The sequence below is a fragment of the Procambarus clarkii genome, chromosome 33 (assembly GCF_040958095.1).
Source record: "Procambarus clarkii isolate CNS0578487 chromosome 33, FALCON_Pclarkii_2.0, whole genome shotgun sequence".
NCBI classification, from domain to species: Eukaryota; Metazoa; Arthropoda; class Malacostraca; order Decapoda; family Cambaridae; genus Procambarus; species Procambarus clarkii.
This window is the reverse complement of record NC_091182.1, coordinates 43,826,350-43,846,377: the sequence shown is the minus strand read 5'-3', so window position 1 is coordinate 43,846,377 and position 20,028 is coordinate 43,826,350. Positions and strand designations below refer to the sequence as shown.

The window sequence follows — 20,028 nt, the reverse complement described above, 5'->3', positions numbered from 1 at the left end:
GCCGCCTGCTATCGCTGTATCTATCGATGATTTCTGTGTTGTTTACTAGGATTTCTCTGGCGATGGTTTGGTTGTGGGAAGAGATTATATGTTCCTTAATGGAGCCCTGTTGCTTATGCATCGTTAAACGCCTAGAAAGAGATGTTGTTGTCTTGCCTATATACTGTTTTTTTTGGAGCTTACAGTCCCCAAGAGGGTATTTGAAGGCATAGACGACGTTAGTCTCTTTTAAAGCGTTCTGTTTTATGTCTGGAGAGTTTCTCATGAGTAGGCTGGCCGTTTTTCTGGTTTTATATATATAAAATAAGCCAAGTTTAAGCCAAGTGACATATATATATATAATGTATATATATATATATATATATATATATATATATATATATATATATATATATATATGTATATATATATATATATATATATATATATATGTATATATATATATATGTATATATATATATATATGTATATATATATATATGTATATATATATGTATATATATATATGTATATATATATATATGTATATATATATATATATGTATATGTATATATATATATATGTATATGTATATATATATATATATGTATATGTATATATATATATATATATATATATATATATATATATATATATATATATATATATATATATGTATATATATATATATATATATATATATATATATATATATATATATGTATATGTATATATATATATATATATATATATATATATATATATATGTATGTCGTACCTAATAGCCAGAACGCACTTCTCAGCCAACTATGCATGGCCCAATTTGCCTAATAAGCCAAGTTTTCATGAATTAATGTTTTTTCGACTACCTAACCTACCTAACCTAACCTAACCTAACTTTTTCTGCTACCTAACCTAACCTAACCGATAGAGATAGGTTAGGTTAGGTTAGGTAGGGTTGGTTAGGTTCGGTCATATATCTACGTTAATTTTAACTCCAATAAAAAAAATTGACCTCATACATAATGAAATGGGTAGCTTTATCATTTCATAAGAAAAAAATTAGAAAAAATATATTAATTCAGGAAAACTTGGCTTATTAGGCAAATCGGGCCTTGAATAGTAGGCTGAGAAGTGCGTTCTGGCTATTAGGTACGACATGTATATATATATATATGTATATATATATATATATATGTATATATATATATATATATATATATATATATATATATATATATATATATATGTATATGTATATATATATGTATATGTGTATATATATATGTATATGTATATATATATATATAATATATATATATATATATATATATATATATATATATATATATATATATGTATATATATATATATATATATATATATATATATATATATATATATATATATATATATATATATATATATATATATATATATATATATATATATATATATATATATGTCGTACCTAGTAGCCAGAACGCAATTCTCAGCCTACTATGCAAGGCCCAATTTGCCTAATAAGCCAACTTTTCATGAAAATCATACAGATAATAGCTGTATTGTATAAACAAGTTACCATAGAAACCGTAACTTGTAGTGGAATTACCGTCTATAGAAAATGGGATATCATCACCACATACTATTATAATTCACCAGCTATTCTGCTGGGAATTATTCTTAAATACATTAGTCTTTGGACTTTACCATTATAAAAACATCTCATATAAATTAACTTAATTATCAGTATTAAAGTAGAGTAAATGTGACCCTTCTATCACTTATTGACATCTGTACAATGTAGGCCAGGCGTCAGGAGTGAGGAAGGAGGGGCAGCCATTGTTGTGTCACCTCCGAGACGCGTGGAGCAAATTCGGCTCCTATCATATCTGGACAATGTCGGCCAGTAGCGTCAATAGTATGGAGTGTTAGACATTGCTGTTGTTGATACTAGACCAGAGGCTCACAGGAGCAAATACGGCTCCTGTTAAATTTACTTGGACGTAGTGTTATGGAAACCAAAGGTGTACCATCTTCAACACGCTGTCAACAAATCAAGTTAAGTGTTCTTTCCGAAACCCATTATCTATCATTAGTGGCCATTAATGTCATTGGGTAGGGTTAGCCGCTTAGAGCACGAGATCGCCTCATACTAAAGGTAATTAAGCCAGGTCTTCATTGTTCCATGTACAGTATTTTCTCTGACATAGCTTGTCATATATAGGTATCTAGCTTTTCAGCTAGCGCCCTTTTGACAGGTCAAGACGAGGAAGCATGCTTTGTACATCAATTACCAGGTTGATGGAAGCTACCTCAAAGAGGGAAAATGTGGCGTCAACAACCTAGTTATACCTGGTGGACTAAAGCTTGCTGTACAAATAAGATAAGGAACCTCTTCAATGTATGTAGTCTAATACTGTAGTTTGATTGGCTGCATATATATAAATTAATTTAATATAAACCCCCCTAATGTGTAGAGGATCGATTTGTGAGATTGAGATTATTGCAGAAATACAGTCCACTTATCATTATACAAATTGCTATCGAAGTATATAAATTAACGTAAATATAAATTCATATAAATTAAATAAATATAAATCTCACAGGTCGGTTCCCACACTTGTCCTAGTGAGGCTTCCCAGAAAGTAAAAAGGGAGAGAGAGAAAGAAAGAACTAAGAACAATAGCTTTGGACAGGGTAGTACAGAGTAATATTTCAGAAAAGGGGATTGAGGAGATCATACCAAATAAGGAGAGAGTGGGGAGTCACCGCGGCTCGAGTGGGTGTGTGCACGTGACAACGAGGTCAGTATTGGAGCCGCAACCCCTTAAATGTGTGACGTTGAATCCCTCTCCAAGTGCCAGAAACGCCCAGGATGATCGCATGGTCAAAATAAGTACGCTCCGGGTTTTGGGTTGGGCTGTCCATAAGGGAGGACGACCAACAACAACATCATATTAATAATTGGGGACCTGTCCGGGAGAGTGAACTGACACACCCACACCCTGTCCGAGAGTGGATTGGTACACCCCTTGTGTAAATAAGTAGACTGTGACCGCAGGTGTATATTCTCTCTCTTGGGAAGACTCACAGGACAATATGGATAAGGTGCAAATGTTTGTGGAGTCAGGCAAGCCTGAGGACCTAGAAGGTTGCACCAAGGAACAGTTGAAACAAATAGCGGGAAAATGTGGCATCAGGTTGAAGGCATCGAAAGTGGCCGGGAAGAAGGATGAGATCCTGAGGCAGTTGAGAGCCAAGAGTGAAGGTACAGAACAAGGAGCCCAGAAAGAAGCTGAAAGTGGAAAGGAGGATGATGGGCAGGATGAAGTGAGATCCCAAGGATCGAGTAGGAGCAGTAAGAGTAGTCACAGTAGCCGGAGTACCCGGAATAGAAATTTGGAAAGATTTCAGCTAGAGCTCTAGATGCAGCGTGAGGACAAGGAGAAACAGTTCCTCATGAAGAAGTTAAGATTGGAACTTCAGATGAAAAATGAAGTAGAAAAAGAGAAAACCAGAATAAGGGACCTGGAGTTGGAAAAGGAGGAAGAAAAGAGAAAACCAAACTAGAAGCAGAAAAAGAGAAAGCCAGGCTAGAGGTGGAGAAAGAGAGAGACAGAACAAAGCAAATGCAGATAGAAGCAAATAGAACCTTGGCTGAACAAAGGATTGAGCATGCGCTGCCAGAGAGCACCACCCATGTATCGCACTCACCAGATAATAGGGTTAGGGAGAAGGACATTCCCCTATTTGTACCTGAAGAGGCAGAGAGCTTCTTTGAACACTTCGAAAAGGTGGCCAGCATCAAGGAATGGCCACAGGAAGACTGGGCGCAACTGGTGCAGTTAAGATTAACCGGTGCCGCCAGAGAGGCATATACTCCATTGACACTAGAAGAATGCCAGGATTATGGCACCGTAAAGAGCAGCATACTGCGCTCATTTCAGTTAACCCCAGAAGCCTATAGGAAACGCTTCTGAGAGATTGTGAAGGTTGGAGCATGTACGTTTGCTAAGACAGCAAGGAATCTGGAGAGGCGATTCCAGAAGTGGATTGAGACTGCCGAAGTTGGATGCTATACTAAACTAAAGCAATTAATGGTCATGAAAAAGTTTTTGAAAATGATGCACCCCGAGACAAAGTTCAAGGTCCAGGAGGCAGGAGTAAAGGATGTGAAAGATGCCGCAGATAGGGCGGATATGATTACTGAAGCATACAAGAGCTTGAGGGAGAACAGAGTGAGAAGCGAGGCGAGACGTAGTAATGGCAGTTCCAGTAGAGTCTGGGGAGGAAGAAATTATGGCAGACCTAGGGGAGACTGGGGTGTGAAAATTTTGATAAATGGGCATGTAATCGCAAGCATCCTGAAACTCAGAAGAGTAAGTCGCACACTTCATCTGAAAGTGAGGATGAAGAAGTTAAACGAGAAACTAAATACGTGCCAAGAAGGCAAGAATCCAGTGAAGCTCCATAGAGTGCGAGTAGTGCACATGGCCCGAGGAACTCCAATACAAGTGGGCAGAGTCAGAGCCACTCGAGAACGTATAGAGGAGACTTCTCCCAGATAAGATGTTATAATTGCAACCGATTGGGTCACGTAATGCGAGATTGTCGGCAGGGCAAGGGAGTTGTGACCCTAGCCATATGTGACCCTCGGAATAAGTATACTGATGTATCCCGGAACAAACCACAGAGAGTAAAGTTAGTGAACGAGCGGTATAGGCCGTTCATGAGCAAAGGTTGGGTATGTATAGGAGGCCAACCTGAAATAGAAGTTGGTATCTTAAGAGATACCGGAGCTAATCAGAGCTTGATTACGAGAAGCTTGATTGGGAGTGATCGACGGTTAGCTGGCAGGAGGAAGATATGGGTTGTTGTCTGAGGAGTGATATGCCCATATGTGCTGTCCAGCTAAAGACAGACTATGTGTTGGCAGAGGTGATGTTGGGAATATGCCCCGACATACCTGTTCCAGGAGTCCAAGTGATCTTGGGAATGACTTGTGCGGGACAAAGGTTTTGCCAAGAGTCATAGCGGAGACTGTGCCAGAGGAGTGCCAGAAGGCCACGGCACAGATGGGACATCTGAGTGTGTGAACCTGACTGACATCCTAGAGGGTGAGTCAGGAGACCGCTAAGCCATTGAGTACGCTGCCTCGGTAGCGACGAGGGCAGTGGTGGCCGACGAGGAAGACACTGGTGAGGATGAGACAGTGTCGGCTCCACCGATAGAAGATATCGCCGTGGATATAGCGTGGCTGTTTGAGGAAGGTCCGGGTCAGGAAGACGAAGTCTCAGTGAGGTCAAAGGTGAAGATGGCCCGACTGAAGAAGAATAATGGGAAGAGAGTGGACCTGAATAGAGCCCAGCCCGCTGAAATTAAGAGTCGGAAGGTGAATGCAACTGTGCTGAGCAGAAGTGAGGTAGGATGTGGACAAACTGAGGACAAGAGTAGAGTGTCAAGTTGTCCACGAGCACAGAAGCATAGGAATAATGGAGTTAAGTTGTTTGAGGTGTCAGGAGTTGACATGTTTCACGAGAAGCATGGAGGAGAGATAGTGAAGAAGATTGATAGCCGAGACAATGCAATTAGAAGAGACGATATGTGTGGAGAGATGCTTACGAGCACGCTGAGAGAGGTAACGCGACAAGTGCGGACGAGTACTATGGAGAGTAATGCAGTACTTGAGGAAACCTTGAGGGAACGAAGAAGAGTTGAAGAAGAAGAAACGGAGTTGTGTAGAGGTGAGAAGAGGATGATGATGCAAGCATGGATGAGTAGAAGAAAGCCGAGGATTCGATGGAAATCGGAGAGGATGAAGTCTCGGATAAATGAGGAGACGAGAGAAGGGATCGTCAGTGAAGATGGGAGAGCAAGGTATGATGAGAGGAGACGAAAGTATGATGGCAGTAGATGGAAGCGTGAAGACGACAGAGTGAAGTACGTTGATGTGAGACTGAAGCATGATGGTGGTAGACTGAATCGTGAGGACGATGAACTGAAGCACGAGGCCGACAGAGGAGGTACAGACGTTAGATGTCTGACTCTGGACGTGAAGAGTGTAAGAAGAAGAGGAAACAGAGGGTGGATACAGTAAACAGAGTGGACTGATGGAGTGCAGATGTCCAAAGGGGACAGCCTAGTCAAGGTGAAAGAAGTCGAATCGCTTAAGATAAGACCATGTTTCTAGCGAATTGTGAGCTAGATGTCGCGAGGTGCAATGGATAATTGTAGACTCCTGGAGGAATACGTAAACAGATCAACAGACTGAGCAAATTGGTTAAAGGACAAGACATTGTAGTTGAGGATGCGTTATCCCGAACCTAGCCACTGGAATAACTCTCAAAAATAGCCTCGAACCCAGAAAGCACAACTACTTTCCAGTAGCTGCCATAACTAGTACGCCTTAACCCACTACACCATCAGACCCTACGAAAGAAGTAGAGACTTCGAGATATATATACACCTCAAATATCTCCACTTCCCGAGGGCACTAGACAAGTGAGAGGTTACTCTGCGTTTTTCATCAAGCCACTGTCAATGTGAGAGAACTCGTGTCCATGCTATAAGCCTATACTTGCATAACCACAAGTGAAGATTAACAATCTTTGGACAACACCCACCAGTGGGCCTCGAACATGGACACGAGTTCTCTCACAACCTAACTTTTTCGGCTACCTAACCTAACCTAACCTATAAAGATAGGTTAGATTAGGTTAGGTAGGGTTATCTTGAGGTTATCTTGAGATGATTTCGGGGCTTTAGTGTCCCCGGGGCCCGGTCCTCGACCAGGCCTCCACCCCCAGGAAGCAGCCCGTGACAGCTGACTAACACCCAGGTACCTATTTTACTGCTAGGTAACAGGGGCATAGGGTGAAAGAAACTCTTGGGTTGGTTAAAGAAAGGGTTGGTTAGGTTCGGTCATATATCTACGTTAATTTTATCTCCAATAAAAAAAATGACCTCATACATAACGAAATGGGTAGCTTTATCATTTCATAAGAAAAAAAATTGAGAAAATATATTAATTCAGGAAAACTTGGCTTATTAGGCAAATCGGGCCTTGCATAGTAGGCCGAGAAGTGCATTCTGGCTACTAGGTACGACATATATATATATATATATATATATATATATATATATATATATATATATATATATATGCAAACAAGCCTGAATGGTCCCCAGGACTATATACAACTGAAAACTCACACCCCAGAAGTGACTCGAACCCATACTCCCACAACTGGTATGTACAGGGACGCCTTAATCCGCTTGACCATCACGACCGGACAAAAGGAAGTGATAGCCGAGGCTATATGAACCACTTCCCCGCCGGCACTCGGATGGTAATCTTGGGCATAGCATTTTATCAAATCACCTCATTCTTTGGGGCACACGTGAGGAACACAAATGCAAACAAGCCTGAATGGTCCCTAGGACTATATACAACTGAAAACTCACACCCCAGAAGTGACTCGAACCCATACTCCCACAACTGGTATGTACAGGGACGCCTTAATCCGCTTGACCATCACGACCGGACAAAAGGAAGTGATAGCCGAGGCTATATGAACCACTTCCCCGCCGGCACTCGGATGGTAATCTTGGGCATAGCATTTTATCAAATCACCTCATTCTTTGGGGCACACGTGAGGAACACAAATGCAAACAAGCCTGAATGGTCCCCAGGACTATATTCAACTGAAAACTCACACCCCAGAAGTGACTCGAACCCATACTCCCACAACTGGTATGTACAGGGACGCCTTAATCCGCTTGACCATCACGACCGGACAAAAGGAAGTGATAGCCGAGGCTATATGAACCACTTCCCCGCCGGCACTCGGATGGTAATCTTGGGCATAGCATTTTATCAAATCACCTCATTCTTTGGGGCACACGTGAGGAACACAAATGCAAACAAGCCTGAATGGTCCCCAGGACTATATACAACTGAAAACTCACACCCCAGAAGTGACTCGAACCCATACTCCCACAACTGGTATGTACAGGGACGCCTTAATCCGCTTGACCATCACGACCGGACAAAAGGAAGTGATAGCCGAGGCTATATGAACCACTTCCCCGCCGGCACTCGGATGGTAATCTTGGGCATAGCTTTTTATCAAATCACCTCATTCTTTGGGGCACACGTGAGGAACACAAATGCAAACAAGCCTGAATGGTCCCCAGGACTATATACAACTGAAAACTCACACCCCAGAAGTGACTCGAACCCATACTCCCACAACTGGTATGTACAGGGACGCCTTAATCCGCTTGACCATCACGACCGGACAAAAGGAAGTGATAGCCGAGGCTATATGAACCACTTCCCCGCCGGCACTCGGATGGTAATCTTGGGCATAGCATTTTATCAAATCACCTCATTCTTTGGGGCACACGTGAGGAACACAAATGCAAACAAGCCTGAATGGTCCCCAGGACTATATACAACTGAAAACTCACACCCCAGAAGTGACTCGAACCCATACTCCCACAACTGGTATGTACAGGGACGCCTTAATCCGCTTGACCATCACGACCGGACAAAAGGAAGTGATAGCCGAGGCTATATGAACCACTTCCCCGCCGGCACTCGGATGGTAATCTTGGGCATAGCATTTTATCAAATCACCTCATTCTTTGGGGCACACGTGAGGAACACAAATGCAAACAAGCCTGAATGGTCCCCAGGACTATATACAACTGAAAACTCACACCCCAGAAGTGACTCAAACCCATACTCCCACAACTGGTATGTACAGGGACGCCTTAATCCGCTTGACCATCACGACCGGACAAAAGGAAGTGATAGCCGAGGCTATATGAACCACTTCCCCGCCGGCACTCGGATGGTAATCTTGGGCATAGCATTTTATCAAATCACCTCATTCTTTGGGGCACACGTGAGGAACACAAATGCAAACAAGCCTGAATGGTCCCCAGGACTATATACAACTGAAAACTCACACCCCAGAAGTGACTCGAACCCATACTCCCACAACTGGTATGTACAGGGACGCCTTAATCCGCTTGACCATCACGACCGGACAAAAGGAAGTGATAGCCGAGGCTATATGAACCACTTCCCCGCCGGCACTCGGATGGTAATCTTGGGCATAGCATTTTATCAAATCACCTCATTCTTTGGGGCACACGTGAGGAACACAAATGCAAACAAGCCTGAATGGTCCCCAGGACTATATACAACTGAAAACTCACACCCCAGAAGTGACTCGAACCCATACTCCCACAACTGGTATGTACAGGGACGCCTTAATCCGCTTGACCATCACGACCGGACAAAAGGAAGTGATAGCCGAGGCTATATGAACCACTTCCCCGCCGGCACTCGGATGGTAATCTTGGGCATAGCATTTTATCAAATCACCTCATTCTTTGGGGCACACGTGAGGAACACAAATGCAAACAAGCCTGAATGGTCCCCAGGACTATATACAACTGAAAACTCACACCCCAGAAGTGACTCGAACCCATACTCCCACAACTGGTATGTACAGGGAAGCCTTAATCCACTGGAAGTGGTTCATATAGCCTCGGCTATCACTTCCTTTTGTCCGGTCGTGATGGTCAAGCGGATTAAGGCGTCCCTGTACATACCAGTTGTGGGAGTATGGGTTCGAGTCACTTCTGGGGTGTGAGTTTTCAGTTGTATATAGTCCTGGGGACCATTCAGGCTTGTTTGCATTTGTGTTCCTCACGTGTGCCCCAAAGAATGAGGTGATTTGATAAAATGCTATGCCCAAGATTACCATCCGAGTGCCGGCGGGAAAGTGGTTCATATAGCCTCGGCTATCACTTCCTTTTGTCCGGTCGTGATGGTCAAGCGGATTAAGGCGTCCCTGTACATACCAGTTGTGGGAGTATGGGTTCGAGTCACTTCTGGGGTGTGAGTTTTCAGTTGTATATAGTCCTGGGGACCATTCAGGCTTGTTTGCATTTGTGTTCCTCACGTGTGCCCCAAAGAATGAGGTGATTTGATAAAATGCTATGCCCAAGATTACCATCCGAGTGCCGGCGGGGAAGTGGTTCAAATAGCCTCGGCTATCACTTCCTTTTGACGGCCGTGATGGTCAAGCGGATTAAGGCGCCCTGTAGTTACCAGTTGCGTTGCTTCTGGGAGTATGGATTCGAGTCACTTCTGGGGTGTGAGTTTTCATTCGCATATAGTCCTGGGGACCATTCAGGCTTGTTCGCATTTGTGTTCCTCACGTGTGCCCCAAAGAATGAGGTGATTTGGTGAAATGCTATGCCCAAGATTACCATCCGAGTTGCCGTCGGGGAAGTGGCTCAAATAGCCTCGGCTATCACTTCCTTTTGACGGCCGTGATGGTCAAGCGGATTAAGGCGCCCTGTAGTTACCAGTTGCGTTGCTTCTGGGAGTATGGATTCGAGTCACTTCTGGGGTGTGAGTTTTCATTCGCATATAGTCCTGGGGACCATTCAGGCTTGTTCGCATTTGTGTTCCTCACGTGTGCCCCAAAGAATGAGGTGATTTGGTGAAATGCTATGCCCAAGATTACCATCCGAGTTGCCGTCGGGGAAGTGGCTCAAATAGCCTCGGCTATCACTTCCTTTTGACGGCCGTGATGGTCAAGCGGATTAAGGCGCCCTGTAGTTACCAGTTGCGTTGCTTCTGGGAGTATGGGTTCGAGTCACTTCTGGGGTGTGAGTTTTCATTCGCATATAGTCCTGGGGACCATTCAGGCTTGTTCGCATATATATATATATATATATATATATATATATATATATATATATATATATATATATATATATATATATATAAGCCAAGTTTTCCTGAATTATTATATTTTCTCTAATTTTTTTCTTATGAAATGATAAAGCTACCCATTTCATTATGTATGAGGTCAATTTTTTTTTATTGGAGGTAAAATTATCGTAGATATATGACCGAACCTAACCAACCCTACCTAACCTAACCTAACCTATCCTTATAGGTTAGGTTAGGTTAGGTAGCCGAAAAAGTTAGGTTAGGTTAGGTTAGGTAGGTTAGATAGTCGAAAAACAATTAATTCATGAAAACTTGGCTTATTAGGCAAATTGGGCCTTGCATAGTAGGCAGAGAAGTGCGTTCTGGCTACTAGGTACGACATATATATATATATATATATATATATATATATATATATATATATATATATATATATATATATATATATATATATATGTCGTACCTAGTAGCCAGAACTCACTTCTATGCCTACTATTCAAGGCCCGATTTGCCTAATAAGCCAAGTTTTCCTGAATTAATATATTTTCTCAAATTTTTTTCTTATGAAATGATAAAGCTACCCATTACATTACGAATGAGGTCAATTTTTATTTATTGGAGTTAAAATTAACGTAGATATATGACCGAACCTAACCAACCCTACCTAACCTAACCTAACCTATCTTTATAGGTTAGGTTAGGTTAGGTAGCCGAAAATGTTAGGTTAGGTTAGGTTAGGTAGGTTAGGTAGACGAAAAACAATTAATTCATGAAAACTTGGCTTATTAGGCAAATCGGGCTTTGAATAGTAGGCATAGAAGTGAGTTCTGGCTACTAGGTACGACATATATATATATATATATATATATATATATATATATATATATATATATATATATATATATATATGTCGTACCTAGTAGCCAGAACTCACTTCTCAGCCTACTATTCAAGGCCCGATTTGCCTAATAAGCCAAGTTTTCATGAATTAATGTTTTTTCGTCTACCTAACCAACCTAACCTAACCTAACCTAGCTTTTTTTGGCTACCTAACCTAACCTTACCTATAAATATAGGCTAGGTTAGGTTAGGTAGGGTTGGTTAGGTTCGGTCATATATCTACGTTAATTTTAACTCCAATAAAAAAAAATTGACCTCATACATAGAGAAAAGGGTTGCTTTATCATTTCATAAGAAAAAAATTATAGTAAATATATTAATTCAGGAAAACTTGGCTTATTAGGCAAATCGGGCCTTGAATAGTAGACTGAGAAGTGAGTTCTGGCTACTAGGTACGACATATATATATATATATATATATATATATATATATATATATATATATATATATATATATATATATATATATATATATATATATATATATATATATATATATATTAGTATATTTTGGTAGCAGTCTTTCCTGTAGACATATTTTATTAAATATGACCGAAAAAGTAAGATTAATAATTCTAACACGAATTTTCTCAATCTTTCGTACATTATGCTTCACTGTTGGAGGTAAATCAAAAATCACTTCTCCAAAATTCATTTTTATTTCTAGTCTGACGCGACACGGGCGCGTTTCGTAAAACTTATTACATTTTCAAAGACTTCACAAATACACAACTGATTAGAACTTGCGTTTCCCTGATTTTATATCTACATTTGAGTGAGGTGGGAAGGGTGATGTGGCATTACATTTGAGTAAGGTGGGAAGGATGATGTGGCATTAGAGGATATTAATAGGGTATTAAAAGTATCAACACAAGACAGAACACGAAACAATGGATATTGAATAGAAGTGTTTGTAGAAAGCCTATTGGTCCATATTTCTTGATGCTTCTATATTGGAGCGGAGTCTTGAGGTGGGTAGAATATAGTTGTGCAATAATTGGCTGTTGATTGCTGGTGTTGACTTCTTGATGTGTAGTGCCTCGCAAACTACTATTCAAGGCCCGATTTGCCTAATAAGCCAAGTTTTCATGAATTAATGTTTTTTCGTCTACCTAACCTACCTAACCTAACCTAACCTAGCTTTTTTTGGCTACCTAACCTAACCTTACCTATAAATATAGGTTAGGTTAGGTTAGGTAGGGTTGGTTAGGTTCGGTCATATATCTACGTTAATTTTAACTCCAATAAAAAAAAATTGACCTCATACATAGAGAAAAGGGTTGCTTTATCATTTCATAAGAAAAAAATTATAGTAAATATATTAATTCAGGAAAACTTGGCTTATTAGGCAAATCGGGCCTTGAATAGTAGGCTGAGAAGTGAGTTCTGGCTACTAGGTACGACATATATATATATATATATATATATATATATATATATATATATATATATATATATATATATATATATATATATATATATATATATATATATATATATGTCGTACCTAGTAGCCAGAACGCACTTCTCAGCCTACTATGCAAGGCCCGATTTGCCTAATAAGCCAAGTTTTCATGAATTAATGTTTGTTCGACTACCTAACCTACCTAACCTAACCTAACCTAACTTTTTCGGCTACCTAACCCAACCTAACCTATAAAGATAGGTTAGGTTAGGTTAGGTAGGGTTGGTTAGGTTCGGTCATATATCTACGTTAATTTAAACTCCAATAAAAAAAAATTGACCTCATACATAATGAAATGGGTAGCCTTATCATTTCATAAGAAAAAAATTAGAGAAAATATATTAATTCAGGAAAACTTGGCTTATTAGGCAAATCGGGCCTTGCATAGTAGGCTGAGATGAGCGTTCTGGCTACTAGGTACGACATATATATATATATATATATATATATATATATATATATATATATATATATATATATATATATATATATATGTCGTACCTAGTAGCCAGAACGCACTTCTCAGCCTACTATGCAAGGCCCAATTTGCCTGATAAGCCAAGTTTTCATGAATTAATTGTTTTTCTACTACCTAACCTAAGCTAACCTAACTTTTTCGGCTACCTAACCTAACCTATAAAGATAGGTTAGGTTAGGTTAGGTAGGGTTGGTTAGTTTCTGTCATATATCTACGATAATTTTAACTCCAAAACAAAAAATTGACTTAATTCATAATGAAATGGGTAGCTTTATCATTTCATAAAAAAAAATTAGAGAAAATATATCAATTCAGGAAAACTTGGCTTATTAGGCAAATCGGGCCTTCCATAGTAGGCCGAGAAGTGCATTCTGGCTACTAGGTACGACATATATATATATATATATATATATATATATATATATATATATATATATATATATATATATATATATATATATACATTGTGACGATAAAGCGTTGGTGTAAGGCTGTTTCAAAAGCTGGGGGCAGGGCCTCGTCACATCACAACAAAAAAAAAAAAAGGGAAAAGTTGGTTATTTCGTCTGTGATAAGGTAATGGGAAGACACGCAAAACACAAGTATATAAACAATGAAATTTTAATTACTCTAGAAAACAAGACATGAATAAAGGCAATCTCATAAAAGGCAGGACAAGTCAACAAACAAAATAACATGAATAATCACTGGCAAATGAAAAGTTACGCTAAGACAAGTAAGTTACAGTGATAGCAAAATAAAATATGTAATGGGTGCTGGAATACTGGCTTCAAGCTGCCACCTCCCTTAGTACACGAAAGCCAAGGCTTAGTCTACCAGCGAGAGATGTCAACTTCATTGAGCACAAAGATATTCTGACGAGACTGGTGCGCTGCAGCCCAGACGTCGACTTGTGGTGGTGGCGGAGGGCAGGTGCGACGAGACACCAGCCAATCAGCAACAGGCAGGCAGAGGATGAGCAGTTTGCTGGTTACGGGCTGTGGCCAGGTGTTGGTGTGTGCAGGATACGATTTGCTTCCTGGGCAAAACGTTTGGCGATACTGGTGGACGTATCTTCTATATAGTATCTTGTACTTTGACGTAATGATGTAGGGAAGAGCAGGCTCAATCTCTCTTGAAAGAGATTATCATCACAACTCTCCCCCGAAGCCTGCGGTTCTGGAAGAAGTTACGTCTTCATGTGGTGGAGTGATAGTTGGAGTTGCTTCTACTTCATAGACTCTGGATAGGGCGTCGGCTATGATGTTGTCAGAACCCTTGATATAGCGGATCTCCAGGTTGAAATCTTGCAGATATAAAGCCCATCGTAGAAGACGCTGGTTATTGAATTGGGCTTGATGTAAGAAGCGGAGAGGATTGTGGTCTGAGAAGATGGTGGTAGACCTGGCACCTTGTAGGTATGGAGCAAAGTGCTGGAGATTCAGGACGATGGAGAGTAGCTCCTTTTCAATAGTGCTGTAGTTCCTCTGGTGGGGTTTCAACTTGTAGCTGTAGTAGCTGACAGGTAGAACCTCCTCGCCTCGTTGCTGCATCAGGACACCACCGATGCCGGTACCACTGGCGTCGACATGAAGGACGAAAGGCTTGGTGATATCTGGCGAGGCGAGAATGGGATTAGAACAGAGGAGGAATTTGAGTTGTTCGAAAGCAACGAAAGGCTTGGTGATATGACAGTCCAATTATACCGTTGCTTGGGACTGGTTAAAGTGATTAATGGTGTGGCGACTGTACTAAAATTTCTCAAACCTACGGTAGTAGGAGGCAAGACCAAGGAAGCGCAGGAGCTGCTTCCTGGTGGTAGGCTGTGGATAATGCTGGATGGCTTGAGTGTGTGTGTCTAACGGAGCTAGGCTGCCACTCCCAATTACATGACCCAGATAACGCACTTTACCTTTGGCGAAGGTGGACTTGCCCAGGTTGATGGTGAGGCCGGCTGTCAGGAGCTTGGCGAACAGTCGTTGCAGCTGGAGCAGATGTTCGCTCCAGGTGTTGGATGCTACGACGATATCATCCAAATAAGCGTAGGTGTTATCCAAGCCCTGGATGACGCGGTTGACAGCTCTCTGAAAGGTGGCCGGGGCATTACATAGTCCGAAAGGAAGGCGTTCATATCTGAAAAGTCCAAAGGGAGTGATAAAGGCAGATATTTCTTTAGCTCGCTCTGTTAGACACACTTGGTAATACCCCTTAAGCAAGTCCACTTGGGACAAGTACTGGGCATTACCAATGGCGTCAAGAATGTCATCTATCCTTGGCAAGGGGTATGCATCCTTGACAGTCACATTATTTAACTTACGGAAATCCGTACACAGTCTCACCTTACCTTGGGGTTTTGGCACCAAGATACAGGGTGAGGCCCAGGGGGACTCACAAGGTGTAGCCAGTCCATGATCCAAGAGGTACTGCACCTCAGCACGCATGACTTCCTTCTTGCTAGGGCTGATTCGGTAGAAGGGTTGACGAATCGGCCGGGTGTCAGGGAGCAGTTGGATGTCGTGCTGGGTAACATTACACTCTTGGGGATCATCTCGGAACAACTCTTGATGTTCTTTGAAGATCTTGACAAGAGGTGCACTAGGATTGTCCTGATAATAATTGGGAAGATCAGTTAGGATTTCCGAATTAGAAAGCGCTGACTCCTTGTCAGTGCTTTCGGGAGGAGAAGCAGGGAAGGTCTCACTGTGAATGTATGGCTCTTTAAAGGAAGAGCACGTAATCATGACAGTGGGAGGAGTACCGTTATATAGCTTCAGGAGGTTGACGTGGCACAACTGGGTCTTCCGCCGCCTATCTGGAGTCTCTAGAACGTAGTTGTGGTTGTTTCTGCACTCCTTGATGCGGTAGGGTCCTGAAAACCTGTTTTGTAAAGGAGAACCTGGGATAGGGAAATAAGCAAGTACGAAGTCTCCCGGTTTAAATTTCCTTACTTTGCTGGTCTGGTCGTAATGAGTCTTCATCCTCTCATGTGCTTTCAATAGATTATCTTGGGCAAAACTGTGGACCCTCTCTAGAATGTGTTGTAGGTTTTGAAGAAACTGGGGCACATTCTGATGCTCACTGAAGGTGGCATCACGTAAAGAGTCTTTGAAAGCCTTGAGGGGAGTATGGCACTTACGTCCGTAGAGCATCTCATAAGGAGATACTCCTAGAGACTCATTGGGAAGACTTCTAAATATACACATGATTAAGTCTATTTGCTTATCCCAATCCTTAGAGGTTTCATTACAAAACTTCTTCAGGAGTGCTTTAATAGTCTGATGACTACGCCCAAGAGAACCCTGTGAAGCAGGATGATAGGGGCTGGACAATACCTGTTTGATGTTGAACTCTTCCAGTGTCCTCTTGAAGAGATCACTGGTGAAGTTGGTGCCACAGTCGCTCTGAACCTCCCTTGGAAATCCATACTGGGTGAAGATCTTCAATAAGTGTTTCACAACCGTAGCAGCCGTAATGTTCTTTACAGGAACTGCTATGGGGAATCTGGTGGTAGGACACAGGATGGTTAAGATATAGGCGTTACCTGAACTGGTCCGAGGTAAAGGACCAACACAGTCTATAATAAGTCTGTGGAAAGGTTCCGCAGGCACTTGTATGGGAGTCAGTGGTGCTCTGGGAATAGAGATGTTCGGTTTACCTGCCATCTGACATGTATGACACTGTTTGATGTACTGTTTGACGCTATTTACCATACCTGGCCAGTTGTAGTCTTGACGGATTCCATGGTAGGTCTTATTAAATCCGTAGTGGGAGAGTGCTCCGTGAGCCAGGTGTAGAATAGTGGGCCGCAGGCTGGCAGGAATCACTAGTTGTTCGACGTTGGCCCAATCGTCCTCCTCCTTCAGCTTACTGGGTCGATATCTGCGGTAGAGCAACTCGTTCTCTAGGAAGAACCCAGGAATACTGTCAGGTTGAGTCTCAGCCTGGAAAAATAATGGTGTCAAGGTAAGATCTTCCCTCTGTAACTTACGGAACTCCAACTTGGTCAGATTCGGGGGTAGTTTCTGAGGGTCTTGAGGGACAGCGGTAGCAGTAGAGTCAGCTGGCTGTGGTCGTGCAGCTTGTGCACGGGTGGTCACTAAAACCGGAGGAGAAACTTCATCACTCTCTTGAACCTTTGCTGGAACATACTCAAAGATGGGATTATCCATTACAGAGGTACACACCTGGGGTTTGTCCATGACGATCAGGTTTGTCGGTTGCAGGTCTTCTGCCAAGTCGTTGCCCAGGAGAAGTTGCACTCCAGGCATGGGAAAAGGTTTTTCCCTGATTGCGACTTGGACTTCTCCGGTCACGAAGGGACAATCTAGGTGGACTCTGGCGAGAGGATAAGGAGTGGTAGCAGTGAGGTCAGTGATGAAGACAGTTTCTCCGGTGTAGGCGATATTGGGCACAGCCGACTTCAAAATAATCGATTGAAGAGCAGCTGTGTCCCTCAAGATCTTCAGTTTGAAACGTCCCTCCGGATTTGAACCGTTGGCAGAGACAGTTCCAGTATACAGGTGTTTACTGAAAAGAGAAAGATCATTAACATGAACACCAACATTCATCACAGGCTTACCGGACTTAGGAGGAGTCTGCTTGGGTCTAGGTGATTCGGTGTTTCCTTTGTATTGAGACTTACCACATTTATCTATGGTATGTCCATAGAGTCTACAATACTTACTGTACAATTGCGAGCCAGCTTGATCGGTACTCACTTTCTCGTAACTGTACCACGACTTCTTACTGGAAGATGGTTCTGGTGTCAGCCGGTGGATGAGGCTGTAAGTGTCAGCCGACTTAGCACACTTTAGGTAGTCGGTTTCTTCTTTATCTGCTAAATATAGACGGACAGGAGGCGGCACACGCCTCAAGAATTCTTCAACTAGCATGAGGTTGACGAGTTCTGCAAAGATCGAGACATGTGCTGCTTCCAGCCATTTCATAAAATATCTCCTTTTGGTATTAGCAAATTCGAGAAAGGTAGTGGTACTTGCCTTCAGGTGGTCACGGAATTTCCTTCGATAACTTTCGGTGGAGAGAAGGTAGGCGTCCAACACTGCTTGTTTCAGAGTCTGGTAGTCATTCTCAGACGCCAAAGTACTGAGTGTAACTGCAGCTCTACCTGTAAGATGTACTCTGAGAAGGATTGCCCATTGGTCGGTAGGCCAACTAAGTTGATTAGCAAGGGTTTCAAAGGTGGTGAAAAACACATCAATTTCTGTTTCTACGAATGGTGGCATTAACTTACTTGCATGTGACATATTGAAACTGACGGGAAGATTGGCGGTAGCTTGCTGGCGTTGAGCGAGGTGTGAAGTTTCCAACGCGAATTCTCGTTGACGACATTCTATAGCCAGAGTTGCTTGTTGTTTGTCATGTTCGTGTTGCATCTCCAATTGGCGTTGTTTTGTTTCAAGCTGTACTCGTTCCCGCTCATGGAGTATTGCAATCTCACGCTCTTGTTCTTCTTTCCTCAAGGCAGCTTCACGTTCCTTGAGGGCGATTTCACGTTCTTTTTCTTCCTTTCGTATAGCAGCTGCTTCCCTTTGTTGCTCGAGGGCTTCTCTTTGCTGCTCACGTTCGATCTTGGCCAGCTCTAGTTTGAGTTTCATCGTTGCCAAATCAGTTACCTTCCTCTAAGAGATGATCCAGTAACAGGTTATGTATTTAATTTTTGTTGGCTTGGTAGGGAACTTCTAGTTGATACTCATGTGCAAGAGTTTGTAATTCAGTCCTCTTGGCACGACTTAAAGTCCCTATTGCACCTGCTGGATCTGCACGGAAAGCTTGGAGACGAAACATGGTGAAATTAGCAAATAAATGCACAACGAATATACAGTTGTGATATGGTGAATGTCAGAAACAGGACAACGTGGCAACTGGTACCTATCCTGTGGAATCTTTAACAATTAATGTTAATTTCAAGATGATAAATGATTAATAAATCAAGGTCGCAGGAAATCTCTTACCCGGTACTCATGTAAGAGGATAAGGGCAAGAAAATCCTACTAAACAAACGAAACTGAGTTTCTAAAACAAATGAAACAGTTAATTGCCTCAAAAGTAAAATTGGTAGTCCAAGAATGTAGGCATACCTTGCCGAGTCTCTATAGGACATAAGCAAGTTTTTCCCACTGAAATTAATATGATACTTACAGAATTAGCGAACTTTTGTGCTCTGAAAAAGAAGGCTAATTCCCTACCAATGTATATATCATCATCTCTGACCGACGTGTAGGGGTGCGAGGTGTCAACTGGTGACGAGAACTGCTGCTGAGGTCCCAATTCAGCAACTAAAGTTCGTGCGAGAGGAACTATGGCCCTCTTTATCCTCCTACTGTCAGATTGCAGAAGATTAGGTGCACATGACCCGGGGACAGACCACAGTATCAGGGTACCAATATGATGATCTGCCGAAAATATGAGAAATATCCTAG

The 20,028-nt window shown here is 41.8% G+C and overlaps 1 protein-coding gene across 1 annotated transcript in view; it reads left to right on the top strand.

Annotated features, from left to right (window-relative positions):
* Positions 1 to 4,583: 4,583 nt before the first annotated feature.
* Positions 4,584 to 20,028, top strand: part of LOC138370848 (uncharacterized) — a 60,987-nt gene continuing 45,542 nt past the window's right edge. Inside the window, exons 1-2 of the mRNA XM_069335459.1 lie at positions 4,584 to 4,722; positions 5,146 to 6,044. Of these exons, the coding sequence (XP_069191560.1) occupies positions 4,584 to 4,722; positions 5,146 to 6,044 (1,038 nt within the window). The remainder of the gene's footprint in view (positions 4,723 to 5,145; positions 6,045 to 20,028) is intronic.